This window comes from Haplochromis burtoni, unplaced genomic scaffold (genome assembly GCF_018398535.1).
Source record: "Haplochromis burtoni strain Fernald_Lab_line unplaced genomic scaffold, NCSU_Asbu1 Contig_88, whole genome shotgun sequence".
In the NCBI taxonomy this organism is placed as follows: Eukaryota; Metazoa; Chordata; class Actinopteri; order Cichliformes; family Cichlidae; genus Haplochromis; species Haplochromis burtoni.
Window position 1 is genome coordinate 1,202,824 of NW_024582449.1, and position 20,036 is coordinate 1,222,859.

At 39.9% G+C, this 20,036-nt stretch overlaps 1 protein-coding gene across 8 annotated transcripts in view; it reads left to right on the top strand.

The window, feature by feature from the left end:
• kirrel3b (kirre like nephrin family adhesion molecule 3b) overlaps positions 1-20,036 on the top strand; it is a 165,094-nt gene that overhangs the window by 131,006 nt on the left and 14,052 nt on the right. For all 8 annotated transcript variants that reach the window (XM_042222547.1, XM_042222548.1, XM_042222549.1 and 5 more), the window contains exons 7-11: positions 1,312-1,417; positions 8,213-8,361; positions 8,519-8,646; positions 9,123-9,249; positions 18,086-18,186. In XM_042222547.1, the coding sequence (XP_042078481.1) occupies positions 1,312-1,417; positions 8,213-8,361; positions 8,519-8,646; positions 9,123-9,249; positions 18,086-18,186 (611 nt within the window). The remainder of the gene's footprint in view (positions 1-1,311; positions 1,418-8,212; positions 8,362-8,518; positions 8,647-9,122; positions 9,250-18,085; positions 18,187-20,036) is intronic.

Here is a 20,036-nt window from a genome sequence, read left to right on the forward strand (position 1 = left end):
GATTGTCGTTCATTTTCCATTGGTTTCGGGTTCCCACATTGATGAGAATCACTTCCTCTTTGTATGCAGCTTAAGTAGCTAGCAGCTGTGGCTAATAATAAAATATTAATGTTGACATGGGAGCTAAGCAGCAAGCAGCGCTGGCCCTGACTGTCTGAATGTTAATAATCTAAAATTCAAAATCTAAAATCTAAAAAAGGTTCAGTTTCTGGTAAAGTCCCAGAGTGACGCAAAGAAAAGTCTACCAGCAACTAGACAGAAACAGTGGCAGCCAACCTTACAAGCCACATCTGTTTAACAACAAAAATATGTCGCCAAGCATAGAACTACCTCAAACTGCTGTATTTCTTTTTATACAACAGTATATGTAATACTCACACATACATGTATATGTTTTACCATGTTTATTTCATTTTATAAATGTTTTACAGTATATCATACCGCTTGAAAATACTGTTGTCACTGATGTTATTGTACTTTATTTTTAAGTATTTAAGTATTTTTGAATTTTTTTTAAATTGTAGTATCAAACACCGTGTCAGGTGTTTTTTGTTTTGTTTTTGTTTTTTTTGGGGGGGTGTTGGGTTTTTTTTGTTGTTGGGGGTATCAGTTTGAGTTTGAAATTCTAGCATTTTGTCAACCCTGCACAGCTAAATCAGTTTGTGGGCAAATCTGGGTCCTTCTAAATAAAATTAATTAGTCCTTGTTGTCATGGACCCGACTGCACAGCCAGGACAAAAAGGCAGATGCCCACAGAAGCCAATTAAAAACTTGTTTGTTTTAAATTAATGAAACAAAGAACAGTCTTAAACTAACCATGGTGTGTGTGGCCAGTGTGATGAGTGGTGTAAGTGAGCGCCTGAGTGATGAAATGGTGTATGCAGTGTTGCATGCTAGTGCAAGAAAGCAAACCATAATCCAAAACGGTGCCTTGGGGAGCCACATAGCAGCTACGCTCTAAGGATATCTGCAGAGCACCGGTCCAGTGAGACCAGGTATTGCCAGCCTTGATGATTGGAAAACAAGCCACACCCCCTCTCCAGCACCTGCCACACCAACAAGCTTAAAGGAAAGCAGGGTGGAGCGGGTCGTCTTGTATTTTGAGGCTGCATGTTTCCCCCACTATTTATAAGGGTATTTTGTCTCCTTTGCAAAATTAGACATAATTTTCACTTTTCCTGCTGAGTCTTTTTCAGCCACAAACAGTGTTGACAACAAAGTGTTTGTCTCAGGTTTACAGTTCACTGCAGCATGTTTGAGGAGGCTGCCAGTTCGGTAATTGGTTGTCTTTGTGTCTCTATGTTTTTATAGATCTCCCACTTGTAAATCTCTCGGTGGAGCCTCAGCCTGTTCTGGAGGGCAACCTCGTAAAATTCCACTGCTCCGCAAAGGCCAACCCTCCTGTCACACACTACAGGTGAGATCATTAAAGAGTATGAAAACAAGTCATGAATGCTCAAACCATGATAATATAGTGTACAAGAACAACGCACCGCGGTAAACTTTAAATGACGTCTTTTCTAATTGATGTTGCCAGCAGATGATACATTTTCACACAGAGTCAGAATTAACGCTTCATTATTGATCACATTCATCATTGTCAGCCAGCTCCTTATGATGTCATGACACCATTATATATGCCCACACTTTAAAATGAAGAGACGAAAAGGAACGTTTCGCCAAAAAATACACCTTAGAAACCTTCATGTTTTACTAAACTGCAATAAACCAGTGCAGGGCTTTGTTGTAGAGCTGTTCATCTCCCTTGAACTTGAAATGTCCCGTAGTGTTTTCGTGCAGGGCTCGTACATAATTTTTATTTTCGTTGTATTTTTAAATGAGTCACATGTTTGAAAGATTGGATATTATTACCGCGCTTGGATTCAGTGTTTTATTGTGAGGGTCACAGCAAGATGTGTCACAAGATGTAGTAATTTTACTGACTCACTCGGTTAAATCATCACATTAGAACAGAATAAAGAGCGAAGTTAACAGATCAGAATGAGCAAACTCTTCATCACGAGGCAGACATTAGTCTAATTAAAAAAGAAACGCAAGTTCTTGTAGACAGATCCCAGCTTATCTTATGTTGTCACCACTGTGAAGCATTGTGACGGGTGCTTCTGAGTGGTGCGGGGCAGAGACATATTTTTGTATTTGGATGCCTTTAAAAGGGACAAAGACCGCAGATTGGGGAAATCTGTGTGTCTGTGCAAGAATGCAAAGGTTCTTCAGCAGCCCGGTGCAGCAAAAGGGACAGATTAGGGTGCCACTGAAAACCACTTGAATGGCTTGAAGACTGATAATATCGCCGGGGCCCGTATATGCTTTCTTTCATCTTCGGGAAGTTTCCTGACAGTTTTCAGAACATGTTTTCAGTTTCAGCTGTTATGTCAAGGTTGTTGACAAAAATCCCTTTCAGTTCATTTTATCTAAAGTACCAAGAGCCAAAAAATGTCCAAAATGTCATGGGATTTCACCGTTTTTGAAGCCGCTGTTCAAATAAGAAGCGTTTGGAGGTTTTTATTTTCCCCTCCCGTTTTTTTTTATTGTACTGCAACTATACAAGCTTAGAAGGCTGTATACTGTGTGTTTACTTCAAATCTGTTCTGTGTATTTGTCAGACATACACATCTCGTGCTTCAGCTAAACAAACAAATCTTTTCTTTTTTCTGTTTTTTAAGTAGACTGCCAGACAGAGTATTGATAAAATATCATCAAGCCGCTAGATTACATTAGAGTGCATTAAAATAATGGTAAAGTTCATTCAAGTATCTATTTTAACCGATATGTTGGTGGACACACAACCACTCAACTAACCTGGCAGGTTTAATATCAAAGTAAAAACAGAAAAAATTAATTTCTAATGCACTGCTTTTCCTCAGCAGTTGCCCTCTTTGTCTGTTAAATCTTGGCTTGTTCTCAGTTGTACATGTTAGCCTGTGTTTATTTTTTTTTCTTACATCAGTAATTGTAATGGCACAAGGAAGTGGACATTAATTATTCTCATAAAGCCTTCGCACAGCCTTCCAGAAGTGTAATACTGAAGTGATTTGTCAAGAGATGGTTTTCTGTGTGGGAGGTTTTTAAAACCCGGCAAAAAATAAATGGAGTGAAATCGATAGCAAAGGGAATTGGCTGGCTCAGAATCTTGTAATGGTACTGGGAAATGAAATGGATGTACAACATACTCACAGGTGGCAAAACAGAGATGTTGCCTTTTGATGGATCCTGCCCTTTTGAAAAAGAAAAGGGGAGGAAGGGCAGTGATATTGTGGAAAACAAGGTTTGTATTTGATTGTGTAGGTGCACAGCAGAGACAGAACGTCTATCTTACCTGCAAAAGGGATTTCACCTCTATTGTTATAAGACTGGATCAATGTGAGAGCCAGACTTCTCCCCGGGGTATCGAGAGCTAAAATTCAATGGCAGTTGAGATAACTTTTTCTTCTAGTTTGACAAACTAAAAAAGGAAAAATGGTTCGGAAGCTATGCTTAAAGCTTGAGAGAAAAGAGACTAAAACTGCCATATCCCCTCTTTTAAATCTTATTATTTCTTTTCCTTTCTCTCTCCTCGCCCCACTGTTATTGGCACAATCCACAGTGGGATTTAGAAACCATAATCAGACTAATAATTGCCATTATTTAAAATTTTACTCTTTTTGACAGTTACACAGTTTCATAGTCCCTCATTCAGATTTATCTGCAATTTGTACAAGCACTTTAGGACTTCCATGGACCGTTGCCGTTCAGGTCACGGTAGACTGAGAAATTTTGGGAATCATATCGCTTTCCTGATAGGCTTTGACTAGGGAGAGACCCTCACAAATTTCCCCTCTAGAGAACAATATCACAGAGGAGAGCAGGAAGCTGGTCAAGCAGTGTGGGGCCATTATTCAGTACTAATACACTCTGTCTACCCCAGATCAGATATAGTACAAGGACACAAGAGTTCTTAGACGGATGGTTTCTTTTCCATTCCCGGGAGTGCCATCCATTCCCAGTGTGCACTGCACCACTTTGCCATCCTCCAGTTCAATAGACTCCTGAGACACAGACCTAAGATAGTGGGGGCACTAGTCAAAGGAATGGTGCCTTCTGCTGTTCATAACCTCTCGTGCTTAAACATAGCAACAGTAATAAGACATATTTCCATACCTGAAATGCATGAACTTGTGCCAGATCACAGTTCAAGAGCAAAGAGGAAAGAAGGGGACTGTTGGAAGTGAAGATAAATGCAATGCTCAAAAGAGTGAAATAAGAGTAACTGGCATGTGTTTCCGCTGGCAGTCAGGGAATCAACATACTCCAGGAGGGGAAGACGAGTGGGTTGGAACATCTTCATTACTGTTTATAATGGTTGGGAGAGATAACTGGCAAACATCAGAATCACGCAGCTAGCACACAAGGTTTTCTCGGATCCAAACAAGAAGCCACCAGAGAGAAGAGAAAGAATAACAAACAAAGCAAATCAGGTCCCTCATCTGCCGATACAGCATAGCTGTGCACAGAGCAACTGCAAAACCCATTCCTTTGCATGACACTGTAACAAATAACATCCCAGTCCTCCCAACACTTAAGCGCTGTTGTTGTTGTACTGCTGGATGGATCGCTTGCATGGCTTACGCTGCTGTGACCATACCCAAAATCAATACAAACTTGGGACATGGCTAATTTTTACATTCATCATAATCCTCATTGAAATAAGAGAAAAGAAAAAATGTTATGTACAAAAATGCCAAAAATAATTGTCTCTGTAATTCAGAGCATATTTGCCAACGCACCATCGTGCACCATTTCTACAAATATACAAGTCAAGGTGAGGGAAGTAAAAAAGCTCAGACTAAACTAAACTGTTTTAATAGCCCCCACCTAAAGCTTGGCATAAATCTAAATGAGTAAACTGCTAGACAAATAAAGATTCTGTGGGGAAAAAAGTCCCTGACTGAACCTTGGAAAGGTTGGTTGGTCTAAAATATTCCTAAATTTTTTGAGGTTATCCTAAACTTTTAAGGGCCCACAAAACACTTTTATTATTTGTCAAATCGATATCTGTAGAACCTGCTTCGCTTTCTCCGTAGATCAAAAAATAGCTCTATAATTTATGTCCATGTCAAAATGGCTCTACGCTATTACTAAACCTGCATATTTATTTTACGTTCTTCTGAGAGTAGTCATCACTTTCAATATGCATGGAAGGCAGAATAGAACGGCGCTGTGCCGTGCTTAACCATGCTGATAATAACTGTAGGGCCTGATTTACTGTGAGTCTCAATGCTGATGGCACAGATACCTGCCTAATTTAATTGTTATTGTTTTATTGCCTTAATCACATTCAGCAAATACACCCCCCTCCCCCAACTCCACGTCACTTTCACCCTCAGCTTCCATTAACGGCAGACCTTTTATCTGTATAACACTATTAACTTACACACCCATGAACATAACAAACACACGCACACATTGTACAAACCTGCGCGTTCACACGTAGACACATGCCCATGCACAGAGACACTCAGGCACACAGGATTCACACCCTTTGTCTGAATCAAATCCCTGACTAGAACACAGCAGTGTAAAGTGAGTCAGCTACTGAGTAAGCTCGCACTGGCCCTTCTAACCTCCCAAAGGGAATGCAGGTGTTTGTGTTAGCCTGCTCCAGCTATGTTTAGACATGAGCCTTGGACAAGGCCCAGCACACCAACAGAGCTTCCATGCTCCCCGCGGACGACGGCGTTCTGTCTCTGCTCCCTCTAACACTGTCAAAGGCTCCCAAACCTGGCAGCCGCAGCCTCCACTCGGGAGCAGCCGGCTGCCCGAACATCTGTGCTTACCCCATTACGACTCCTACAGTATGCCCTGGTAAAGTGAAACGGTGGCATAGTGTTATGTAAATGCAGATGTCATAGCATCACTGTTTGTGTTGTTTTTGCTCTTTATCTTCAGTCATGAACCATCTACTGAGTCACTTTACTTGTTTCAAAGCTTTCGGATCAAATAATCTTCGTGGTTTATAACTTGTGAAATTTACTTAAACTGTTGCACTTTATCCTCTTTTTTGCTCTTGAATTTCATGCTTTCTTCTGAATTTCAAGAACACATTAAAGAAAATTAGTTTTATTAATTTATTTAACGACCTCAACCCTTGAAAATTTGGCGACTATGTTGAAAAGCAGGGTGTGTGCCAAATAACCAACTAAGTTAAATGAACTCGACCAATTCTGCCAAGAGGGGCGATGAAATATCCAGCCAGAATTATGCCAGAAGCTTGCTGATGGCTACTAAAAGCTTCTGGTCGAGGTGCAACTTGCTAACGGACATTAACCAAGGGTCAAACCATACTTTTTACCCTGTGTGGATTAGAGAAAATAAATCATTTAATAAATTAAATAAATAATGCACCCAATCCTAGCTTTGAAAATCTTTAAAGGTATATGCTGTTAATATTATTATTACAACCTGATAAGAGAAAAGTTTAAAGCAATCATTAAAAGGCCAAAGTTACCATGAAATTCATCCACATGATGAGTGTACGCAAACTGTTTTTAGAAAGACTGGCTTACCGCCTTAGTTACTTATTTCTTTCTGCTGTTTAAAATGAAGTTCTATGGGGATTTACTCAATCGTGGAGCAAACATCAAGTGGCCAGCCACTTGACCCACTTTAGTTTCATTTTTCTTCAGTGCTGGAAGTTGCTGCTTGGTTTTGTCAGTAGCTGCTTCCAAGAGCAAGAGTAAACTGGGAACCGTTTGCCAGTCTAATTCCTGTACTTCATCCTCCTTCATCGTGCTCTTTGTTCAGTAATCAGTGTCATCATCGACATCATCATTGTCATCATCCTAATCATCATTATTATTGTCTTCATCCTGATTACCAGAACATCGCAAGTGTAATTAATAACGTCTTCGCCATCAACATCTGTATCATCCAAGTCATCTAAACAGCAGCTGAAAAAATAATAATCATATTCAGAATGATGGGAACATCAGCAGTCATCATCATTAACATAATGGTTTTCACATTATTTTTATCTGGAAATGTATAGAATCTACATCCTAAGAATCATTGTGGGTAATGCTCTGCTACTCGAATGATTGGACTTTGCAGATTTACAGCCATACTGTGTTATATTCAGTTTGTGTGTTGTAATCCTCCCACGAGCTGACCAGTTCGCAAGCATCAATACTACTTGATTAGACAGGCCTAAAACACCTGTCTGCCCTAATTTCATTATTTTTGGAAGCGCAGGTGTTGCAGTGCTCTCAGCTGTATTGTTGTCACACAAAAACACGGCTCGGAAAAGATCTACTGCCTAAAATAAGCGAGCATGGGAAAGAAAAAAAAAATCCCATGAAGCCCAATTAGAATTCTGCTTCAATTCACTTACTGATTGAATGAGGTAATCTGTTCTCATTTAAATGATTTTTAGTCAAGCATGGGGCCAGCTTAGCCATGGAAAACAAATGAGTTCCCTATCCCATGAAAACTCTTCTCGGTACTGGCAGGAATATAAAATGGAGACAAGCACTGGCACCGCTGTCATTGTTTTCATTTGCCACATCAGCATGCAGCCACATATTTACTGTGGAAGATATCAGCGTGCATGATGCATTGCATGCCCCACAGCACTGTCTAAATTTTTCCAGAGCGATCCGGCACATCCACATGCGCCTTTGCTTCATTTTTATAAATGGGCCTTGTCTGTCGCGGCAGCAGTGAGCCATCCGCGCCACGCCGAGTGAGACGCCACTGCCCGTGACATCATAAAAGTCTCACCTGAACATGTCGGGGGAGGGGGGGTCTGTGTCATCGTCACACCGGCTATCATTCACAAACACAAACAGATGCTTTTTAATGCGATCCCATGCCAATTTATTAACGTCAGCTGTTGTGTTTAATACAGTACGTGTCAAGCAATGTCTTCAAAGGTGGAGGAGCTAACCATTTGTCATTCTGTAGTGCTCTGGCACTCTCTGTCTGGCGTAATGAGGAACGTGCTGTCTGCTCCGAGTTGCCAGGGAGCTTGTCACTGCATGGAGGGCTGCCACAAAAATATGCTGAAGCCAGCACAGAAAACCAGCCCCAGAATGATGATTTATTTACACAAAAGGAACACCACCGACACAAGAAGGTGTGAGAAACCTGTCTTAATGTGTTTTCTCCTTTTCCTTAATTTCCCTCACACCCCTGCCGACATCTATCCTAACACCAGGTGGGCCAAAGGGGGAAGTATAATTAAGGAGGTCTCCGGGGACACATACGAGGTCATCGTGGATCACTCCTTCTTTACGGAGCCTGTGTCATGCGAGGTTACCAACCCTCTCGGCAGCACCAACATCAGTCGCAATGTTGATGTCTACTGTGAGTTTCTCCTTCAGTAATCCTACATGCATTCCTTTAATGCCAGCAGCGGAATAATGCATTGCTGCGTTACATGTTTTGACACTGAGCTCAAAGAACTCGGGTCTTTATTTATGGATCTATGGATGTTTTTCTTGTTTTGTTTTTTTCCCAATAGTTGGCCCTCGCATGGCTGCAGAGCCTCAGTCCTTGCAGGTTGACCTTGGATCTGATGCTGTGTTCAACTGTGCCTGGACAGGAAATCCCTCTCTTACCATCGTGTGGATGAAAAGAGGCTCTGGGGTGGTGAGTATTTCAGTTTGCATTGATAAAGGCTAACTTAAACCTTATATAATCACATAATACAGCCGAGAGCAAACTTTTTTGTAATTATTCCTGAACTTGTTTCTGCAAAGTACTTTGGGTTATTTTTTTCTATCATAGCTCAGTGGTTTGTAAAGTTCCATTAGACCTAATTTTTTTTTGTCCCAGCCTCCTGGTGACCTGCTCTCAAGTGAGATCCATTGATTTGATCCTCAAATTCAGTCTCATTCCACCTTTTCTTTTGTCAACATTAAAGGCCAAAGCTTTACTCGCCTGAGCTCAGACCCTAAATTGGATTTTAATAATTGAGAAGAGGTGACCTTTAAGGTATTAAATGGTTCGTGTGCTGCCTTGTTTTTTTTTTTTTCCCTTCTGTTAGCGCTGCTTTGCTGCCATCACAAATGCAAAGGTGACTTTGGAGTCGCTACATTTGATGATCTTTGACTTCTTTGCCGCAGGTTCTTAGCAACGAGAACCTCCTGACACTGAAATCCGTGAGACAAGAGGACGCTGGGAAATACGTTTGCCGTGCCGTCGTGCCACGTGTTGGAGCAGGGGAGAAGGAGGTTTCTCTTACTGTCAATGGTAAGCTGCAATATTTGCATGTCTTACACAAAAACGGGTATTGATACACCTCCACGAAGCTGTGAAGTGCATGCAAATAGAAGTGTGAGTGTTCAGGTCTGAGGTCAATGGCAGCAGGAAGACAGCAACTTGTCACAAGATTCTGTATCCAGCTTCCTTTGTAGTTTATATAAATCTTCCTCTGTGCAGCTTCCAACAGAATATATAACTGCATTTCTCTTCTCGAGTCTTTTTCATTGAAGGTATCCGTTTCTTAGAGACAGCTAATTTTATCAGGCAAGCATAGTAACAAAACACAAACCAGCATACACGGCAAAGGAGCGTTCCATAAAATGATGCTCATGCAAATGAATTTTGCTAACAAAGGTAACGTGATAAAAACCCAGTTCGTTTCGTTAGCTATCATTACTGTGGCAGCTGATGAAACAGGAAAAAAAAAATAAACAGACTTTGTGTTTTCACGATCTGGCGCACGTTTCATAAACAGGTGAAATGTACTTAAATGCTAATTATATTCTGCGTGAGTCACAGGGAAGCTGCGTTTTCTGAGGCACTGACTGACTAATGAATACCAGCCTTGGTGGGAGACCTGGCAACTCTCAAACAAATGACTTCATTACCAGTGCTTGATATTCATGGCGCATGCTTCGGTGTGGCAGAGGTTCTTAGTTGTGGGATTTACATGTTTCTTATTTTCCCTCTTGTCCATCTGAAAGAAACCTGTGCAAAACCAAAGGGGGAAAAAAGAAACAAGAAAAAACCCCAAACAAAACAATCCAGCTGTACAATGCCGGCAACGAGATGATGTTGAGTTAATTCTCACAGTGTGTCAATGCACATTTTGAAAGCTAACAAAAGAGTTTGCCTGTAAGCAACACTGGTGCTCATTTGGGGATGAAGATACATCAAGTAGCAAACAGTGTGTTTTAAGATTTTCTTTTCAAAATCCAGACGCTAGTTTTGCATATCAGAAAGAATGGGATACCAGTATTCCCTCCAGCACAAGATCAGAACCATGACTTTCTATGAACTGCAATGAACCCCCCTTATTTTCAGCCAGGAATTCAGCTGGAATCAAGGCAGAGAAGAGGAAAATTCATGTGTAATTCTTTTCTCTCCCATCCTTTTGAACATATACCGGCATCTTTTCTGCAGCCTTAATATGTAAACAGAATCCACCATATCCAGTGTGCTGGCGTATCTTGATGCATCTCGTTTCTGCTCATGCATCTGTGGAGATTGTGTTCTTTGTGAAAATGCTGCCACGAGAGAAAGAAGACGGATTGTTTTAATAAAGATTACAACACAACTCAGAGCACACTGGGAAACATGGAACAAAGCTGAAATAGCATGTTTATTCAGTCCCTGCAGACTTAATTCAAGTAAGTTTCCAATGTCTTCTAGTCTTTTATTTGTTCATATTCTTCATCTCTCTTCCTCTCTCTCTCACACTCTCTCTCTTGTTTTTTTTGTTGTTGTTTTTTTCTTACCCACCACCTCTTTGCCCGAATTGTTATTTGACATTCAAAGCCTCCTTCCTTTTTACCCTTCTGAATAATTGAAATTCATCTCTTTTTCAAAACCACACGAGAAATCCCGAGTCATTTCTTACCCAGACCTTGAGGCGAATCAGATTGTCAAACTCGCGAAAGCGCAAACACTGTGGTTGAAGAGGTGGCGTGTGCCAAGTTGTCTCCCGAGGTTCCTTGATTGTCCCACGACAACGACTCGACTGCTGATACATAAGGTCTCCTTCCCTCTTATCATCCTGCCATCGAACAGCAAAGCGTACGCGCCACACGGCCGGTTCTCACGATGAATAAACGAACAAATTAGCACTATTTTTGTACAACTTTTTTTTCTGTTTGTTTAGTTTGTTTGTCTTGCACAGACGGCCACAATATATATATACAAATAAACCCCCCCAAAAAAGGAGCAATGCTGTGAATGTTTACAGTATTCATGATGCGACAGTGTCTGCTGCACATTCGAATGTTTCTCTGCAGTTTGTTTTCCCTGCAGTTATCTCCTGATTCCTTAACGGCATCGTTTAAATTACATGTGTTTATAATTTGTCATTCCCTCTGTCTCTCCCTCTGTCGCTTTGTGTCACCGGCTCCCACTGTGGCATACCACATAGACATGAGGATTTTGCTTTCCCTGGGGAAGAATGTAATTTAATTATAATCAAACAGCTAGCAGGGGAGGCAGTTTCTGTTTAAGTCACTAATGGATACATATTGCTTACTCTAGACAAACGTTTTTAGAATACATAAGTCCTCAGCTTTTCATACATGGTCGTCAGGTAGATGGGAATACGAGGAAGAGTAGAAGACACGTCCATGTGTGTAGTTACAGTATTTGCATGATATTTTTGACCATTCTGCAGAAACTGGAAGGAGGTGACTTATCTGACATGCTTGAAAGGATTTAGCTTAACTTTTAAGTGCTATATACTCAGGCAGTACATATTAATTAATATATATCCACGTATATGTGTGGTCTGTGTTTGTGTTTGTGGGCATGTGTGCGCCTTTGGGCTATTAATATGTATAACAACACACATACAGTACTTGGGCAGCCCAGGGAGAGAAAACCCATTACCACAGTGAGGGAGAGAGAGAGGGACGGAGAATCCCTCAATATCCCACAGAGCAATGGGTTGTTATAGATCTTTTTTTTCTGCCGTTTCTCTTCCTAGACAGTCTTTATGTGCCAAGTTAATTAGCATTCCTACCTTCTTTAAACTAGCTGTGACACCACATAAGAAAGAAAAGTGCAAGTTAACGAAGAGGAAAACATTTAAAATGCGGCATATTTTATCTGACCGGCTACATTTAAGCTCGGCGAGATATGATCTGCAAGTCTTCCTGCAAGACTTTGAACTCATTTTTTTCCCATTATGTGTACCCCTGATGTGCACTCACTCTGCTCAGCTCAGACATTATTTTTCATATGTAGGGGGAAAAAAACTTTTATACCCTCACTGTGAGGTTTACTGTACAAGCAGGAATGTTCATTCAAAAGTTCAAGCTAGTTCTTGCGGGCTTTTATGATTTTTAGAGCATAACAGTTTTGAAGTCACTGGCTCAAATGTGTCAATTATGTGCAGGGAGGGGACAATTGTTAAGACATCTTGCTCTGAAGATTCAGTAAAGTGAGAAGCAAGGATAGGAGTAGTGTAAGAAATGGAAGGAAGTGTGGTTATATTGTGTGGTTATTGACTGCTTGTGGCCATCTTGCAATGCTTTTAGTAACTATGTGACCTGTTTTAGAATATAATGTGCAGCAATATCTATTTTCTATAGTAGTTAACTTTTTATATGGAGAGCACTAATTTGGTCAGGTCTTCTGCTGGTCTCTGTGTCAGTATTGTGACAAACTCGTGACCTTTTCAAGGTACAGTACTGTCTAAAAGTCTTGACCGACCCCTCAAGATTCCTCAAGACCCCGCGTGCAAATGACTGCCAATAGAACCTACAGTCTAAAAACTGAGTTTGTACAATGCCAGTAATCTTGAAAGTCATTTTTTGGTATCTTTATTCTTCAGCGCAGCCTGAACTCTCTTAGGAAAGCTTTCTTGTCATTTCTTGAGTAATCTTTAGGAATAGTTCTCCAGGCTCCTTAATGGACATTCAAGGCTCTTCTGCTGCCTTTTCTTATGTTCTCTGTCAAAATAATCCCTCTCTGCTTTAATAACGTTGAGGTCCGGACTTTGGGGAGCCCAATCCACAACTGAGAGTGTTTTAATGAATTGGCAATTTGTTTGTCATTCTAAAAATGAAGAATAAAATCAATTTTAACAAGATCCCCAATTTCACTGTTTGACATGCAGCCCCATACCCTGACAGAGGCTCAGCTGTGTTTAACAGATTCGTGTAGAGACCTTTCTTTCGATGTCTTCTGTACATATTGTTGATGATTCGAACCAAAAGTTCATCAAACCATAAAAACATGCTGTCACTTGTATAATTTGGCTTACTTCAGCCTTTTCTCCCCGTTTCATTTCCTTAAGAATGGCTTCTTGACAGCCACCCTTCCACTGAGACCATTTTTGATGAGGCTTCAGTGAACAGTTGATGGATTAAATGAAGGAGCAGGTGCATTTCCCAGGTTCTGTGGCAGGTCTTTGCTTTATTTTCTTTCCTATTTCTTAAGGATACGTCTTTCAGATACTGTTCATCTGCTTTTTAGAACTGCCACTTCTTCTGTTGTTCTCCACTTTTCTGGTTTTCACAGCTCTTTTTAAGGACACCTTGCATTCAGTACAAAAACATACAAAATGTGGAGCTATACCAGGCTTTCAGCTGGAGCACAATAATCTTGTTGGTCCAAAAATACTATTTTATCTTTGGCATTTTTAATGGATTTAATTAAAGAAATGAGAACATATGATGTATATTTGCAACCGGCTCTTAATAACAGTTTACCTAAAGATACCATTTAAAATGGGTTCTTGGCTAAGTTCTCTGTTATGTGAACCACATAACTGGTTCATCCCTTGAGTTAGGTACATTTCTTATGCTTGAATGATTCAATTTGATGATGACGATAGGTGGCTTCATCATCAAACAAAATAACATTGCTCTTAAAATGGTCAGGGACAAGGACTGGACTGAAAATGAGTGAAAAAGCAGCCAGTGTAGGAGGAAGAGAAAAACTTGTTCACCACCTCTGTGAATCTTCCCTGTAGTCTTTCTCTTGTCCTTCTTCTTCTCAGCTCCATAGGATGGGTGGATGGAAAGTGGAACTTGCATAGGCAAGTTGAAAGTTGAATTTTAATTCACATTAAAGCTGTTTCAGGTTAAGTGATCATTTGTTCAAATAATGTTATAAACCTATTAAAAACAGCTGCAGTTAGATAAATTAAGCGTCAGAACTCTTTGAAACACTTTTCAATTAAACGATCAGCGCAGTACTCACGTCCTGCTGCAACTCACGGTTTGCTGAAATTGTTAGCAGTGTACGTAATGAAAGTGTGTGGTGTGCCCATGTGATAGCTGGAGCTGATGTGGTTGTGCCAGATTATAAACTTATTAGGACGATGACTTTTAAAATTACTTCAACAAAGCCATCGACGGTAACTTTAGGTTAAAACCATAAAGAAAAACTAGGTCTTTGTCAGCGTCGTGGAGTGCTCATTTCCTTCACTGTGTGTCCATTCAGTACAGATAAGATGCATCGTCAACCAATCCCATCCTCATTCTTGACGTGTTTTTTCACTCTTCAAAAGTGTTTTCCATAAGAACAGTAAGTGTTACTGTTGACTGATCGTTTCAAGATTGTTGTTTTCATTCCAAATAAATGCTTATGTGCACAAGGCAAGCAAGATGCTCTCGAGTGTAGAATCGTAATCTGTTTTGGGGGTGTTTTTTTAGGCTGAACCAGATTTTTTATGTTGATGTTTTCTGTTCATGTTTAAAGATTCTCTTAGCGCATACTGATTGTAGTTGCAGTTGTCGTTAATGCACTGTTTGTAGCCAGAAAATAAAACAAGCGCCCGTGGCCTGTGGTGGTGATGCTGAGTTATTACTGTAAATGTGTGTTCACAGCAGAGTGCGGAGACAGTATAGATCATGCTGCATGCAGGAATAGAAAGGAGAATATACAGTCTGGTCCCTGTCGTAAAGATGTATTCAAGCAGGGCAGGCTAATGTGGCGAAGCTGTCAGATGATTCAGGCCAGGAAAATTTGTATTTCAACAGAAGTTACATATGATGGTTACCTCAGCCAATCAGGGATGAAGATGAAATCATTTGTGACCTATCTTTCCTACACTGCACTACACTATGATATAGTGCAGTTGGAGGTGGAACAGCAGAAGGATTGTTCCAAGCACAGTCACTCCCAGTAATAACCAGCTTAATAACAATATTTAGTCAATATATAACAATATAGTCACTTTCTCTTCACAACCGTGTCTGATTACTGTCTTCTGTGTTGTCACACTGCAGTGTGTGACGCAGCTCTTACAAGTATGACTTCTTCGCATAATGTCTATAAGAGCTGACTTCGCGACAGCTGGAAAATATAGACAGGCTCTCATTACCGTGGGTTCCCTCCAGTGGGGAATCATCAGCCATCAGTGACCATATCAGATAGTTTTCCTCTGTTTCACTTGCCCTGCAGCTGTTTGTGCTCTCTTTCATCACAAAAGAAAACAGAGAAATCAGAAGAGCTGCGCTGAGGTAGAGAGGAAATGTCAAGCTGTTGTTCAAAGCGGATGCCTCAGTTTTGGAAGGAAATGGAAGCCCTGGCATTTTGACACCCACACCGACATTGTGTAATCAGATTGCAATGTCCACTCTAGAGTTAACACCTCCTCAAATGAATGAGTGAAACATTGTGCCCAACATTTTGATTACCTCCCCTGCTGCTACCATTGATGTTGTAGTGCCACCCACCTCTCAGCTACTAGCGTGTTTTTGCTCTGATCACATAGTGCAAGCAGCAAACACGTTTTTTTACGCACACACTCTGGCATACACACACACACACACACACCCACATACTTTCAGCCCCGGCTGAGCCAGTGAGATAAAGCTATCTAATTATAATTCTCATTTGCAGCTCTGATCCATAGAATAGATCCTCCCCAGTCACTACCACCACCCTTTTGCAGCCTGCAAGCAATTGATCTTGCTGTGCGTTGACAGTTGGAGTCCATGCTAACCACATACTTATTTCCATCTTGTAATAACAGGTTAGTACATATAGATCATGCATATAAACCCCCTTATTATGACTGTGAAACACACATCCCGCATTCATACTATCATTCCATGTTGGCAAAGCAGTGAAAGAAGAGGAGCAGCTCTCAATCCATTTTTCTTAAAGTGTCTGCATCATTCAGCGTGCAGCAGTAGCAGCCTTCCAGCATCCTCCAGTAGCATACCAAGACACCATCTGGCAAAGTCTCATTAAAATGCTAATTCATTTTAATAAGAGACAGGTAATAAACTGCAATTATGTATCGTCAGAGAGATGGCTGAGAGCGGGAGTTTGAGGGAAGTCGGCGGGGATGTGAGTTGTCTCACTAATCAAGAAGCTACCTCACTTGCCACACCCTCAAACTCAAACCCATGTTTTTAACCTTAGCCATCACAAGAGACTCACAAAAAGCTTGATTTTAACAGCTTTTTAAAAGCTTTTTTTTTTTTAAATCAAATATAAAGGACCCAATGGAAGCCTTTACCAGTGCTATTTATGCAGGAGCATCTCTGTAATAACCCAGCTTTTAAAAGCAAGGAAGCAGAGGTGGATGTAAGCAATTATGCAGTTTGTAATGATGTGATCATGTTTATTTTTTGCTGTTTTGTTTTGGGGGGTTTTAAGTGAATTATGTCCACTCTATGAAAAGAAAATTCACTATAAAAATAAATAAAGTACTATAGAGGACTATAAAGTGAAATTAATTCAAAGAATTTCAGGGATGTTGGGAATTTTTTTCCCCAGTAACACGATTAAAGTCAAGGATGATGATTTTAGTGAATGTGATTTTTTTTTCTCAGACATGCCCCGTTATTTCACTCAGGTTGGATTTCTGTCTTTTGAAGATATTCAAATTTGAAATATCAGACTGAAGGTGGGAGCAGCTAATTAAGAGGAGAGAAAAGTGTTATCAGCACCTCACATTCAAACAGCATTATGAAGGTTTGAATTTGTGAAAGAAGCTATTACCAGCTGCCATCATACTACTCTTAGTTTACTGTAAAAGAATTTATGTGGAAATTTTGTGTATGGCGTGCTTGAAACAAACATATATTCCCTCCACAGGTTGATTCAGTCTTTAAATATCACACTGTAAGTGTAAAACATAGGCTCGGTACCTTGCCTTTCTACCAATTTTACTCACTGTGAGTTCAGGGCAAAAGGAGGGGGAAATATCACATGAGTGATGGAATTGGGTTATGTGTGACAGCTTGTCTTCATATTAGTGCTGTCACCTGGTGTGAGCAGCCTCAAGACCAGATGGCAAGCAGACCAGTCATTTAGGCTGAGCTGCCCTTGTCAGGCAAGATTTTGTAGCCTGACCAAGGTTTAGCATATGCTGGCTTGAAGTCCAGTAGCCCCAGCACTTGTTGAATGAACTTGCCTTGCCTGGGTAGTTTGTAATGCTAATAAAGCCATTCCATTTGATCAGGCTCAATTTGAGAAAATCGGATTACACAGAATGTCAGCTGATGGTTATAAAATTGACTGCAATAATAAGGCCGTAATACAGTTCGATATAATAAAATGTTGGATATTGTTTTACAATATCTTGATCGATACTGTGATTAGTTCAGTTATAGAGGTCATTCTGGGCAACTATAGCGAGCTTTGGCTTTAAATGTTTATTTGACGACTTATTGGTTCAGGGGTCAACTCTGCTGCAAGCACATTGATTGAGGTGAAACACTGTGACAAGGGGTGTTATCTCCCCACAATGGCATTTTCTCTTTCCATCTGTGCAGTCCTGATTACACTCGAAGAACAACGTTTATCTCTGCGGGAGAAATCAAGCCAGCCATAAATCAACAGTTTCTCTATCCAGAATGAAGTCTAAGCTGCCACTTATGCCCTTTGTTCAGTCCTGGTGTGCCCTTGGCTAGATTGTACTAAGGGATGAGGCAAGTTCATATCTCACAGCAATATAATCTTCCTCAGGAGTCCCAAATTACAGAACACTTCAGGTGTTACCGCTTGAAATAGGAGACATTTAGAATATAATCTTCCACCAAGAATTCAGTTGAGAGGATTTGTCACATGACCTGAAACTAAATTTAATTATTCATGTTTCAATTTCTGTGGCTCATCTTCTAACTTTTTTTTTTTAATGGTTGTTCTTTTTCAGGGCCGCCTACTATCTCAAGCACACAGACTCAGCAAGCTTTACATGGAGAGAAAGGACAAATCAAATGTTTCATCCGAAGTACACCTCCGCCGGACCGCATTGTAAGTACATCCGGACTGTCTGGCTCACATACTTGAGATTCTGAGGATTTTGCCATGAAAGAGGATCCTAAAAATATACTCTTGATCCTACGGTTCTCATTTAATGCACGCATGTGAGCAGTGTTGCGCTGATCATATTAAGATTTATGGCGCTCGTACAATGTAAACACACTTAATAAGCGCGCTTTGAATGAGTATCCATATTGTGCATGCATGTATGAGCGTGGTTAATTGCCGTACTTTGTCATCTGATGTGTATTTTGTTATACTAATGCTCAACATTAACCAGCAGTGTTATTAATACCGCGTTTATTTCAGGTGGGCCTATAAAAACTGTGAGATAACTCAATAACGTCACTTTTGATTTAGTTATATTAGTGATTTTGTTTTCATTTAAACAAAAATTCAGTACAGTTTTATTTCATAACCATCAATCAGTTCACGGCTTGCAAGGTAAAGAAGGTAAAATCAGACAACCTCTTATGAGCAAGCAATTGGCGACAGTGGGAAGAAAAAAAACCTTTTTGTCAGGAAGAAACCTCAAATAGAACCAAGCAAGGAGATGTCCATATTGTATACTGTGCAAAACTGCTGGTTTTACACTGTGCAGTCATTCAGACACATTGATTTGAGTCTTTTTAGAATAAAGTCTTGAAGCTTAAACCTCAAAGTTTGAATACTGTGATGGTGAACTTTGACTTTCACACCTGTTTCCCCCATTGTATGTTTCTCAAGGCTCCGAGTTAAAGGTGTTGCTTTTGTTAAAATAGAAATCTCTCTTCCCTACTCTGCATCCAGCATAAATAAATATGCTTTATACTTCAAAATAAACATCTAAATATTACCTCAAAAACCAATACACTCTGTATTAAGACCCCCTGAAAAAATATTGATTATTTTGTATATGTATGTTAAATTTTCATAGAAATAAATGCATTAAATCAACATGAGAACCTCTATAATGATTTTAAATATCATGTCGGAGCTGTTTAAAACTGTTTCTTAATGCCATCGTTTTTTATTGAGAGCATATTGATATATAGGGTGATTCTAAATATCATGTTACTTTGGACCGACGACCTCTTCTTCAAGATCAAATAGGGTCAAACGTACTTAAAATGTCTTTTATCTTTAAAATTATACTTAAAATTCTGCTGCCTTTGTGTGCAATCGCAACATTCAGGAAATGATATATATTGTATATGGGGATTCGAGTATCCCATTATAATTTTCATCCAAATATCATGTCACATTTGACCTCTGACCTCATGTATACATTTAACGCCTGCCTTTCTTTCAAGTTGACCCCAACATATGTTATATCTTCAAAGAAAGTATTGGCGCTACAAACTTCTTGAAAAACAAAGAAAGCAAAATGAATATATAGAAATATACAAAAATATTCCCTGAAAAGAATGAAAAAACCGAGTGAACACTCTCGGAGGAGGTTTGAGTTCTCCGAGTGCTTCTCGCTTAAAAATGTATTTTTCATCAGTTCACATATTATCGGCTCAAAATATGTTTCAATGTGTATTTTATTTTATGTTTTCACGAGGCTACAGTTACAATTAAAATGATCAAGGTCTAAAGAGTAAACTCGACTTAACCACATCTTCCATGATGCAGGTTTTGCATTTCTATCCACAGAACAGACTCAGAATTGGACTTTTTTTCTCCATTGAATAAAAAAGAAAGTTATTTCAATACTGGCTTTTCACAGAACCAAGACAAGAAATTCACTTATATTTCATATATTTTTGTTTTGCATGCAAAATGTGCTAAAGGACGCAAGAATTCCAGCATTTTTGCACTCCATCTTCTACAAAGAAAAAAATATGTTATTTTTCAGA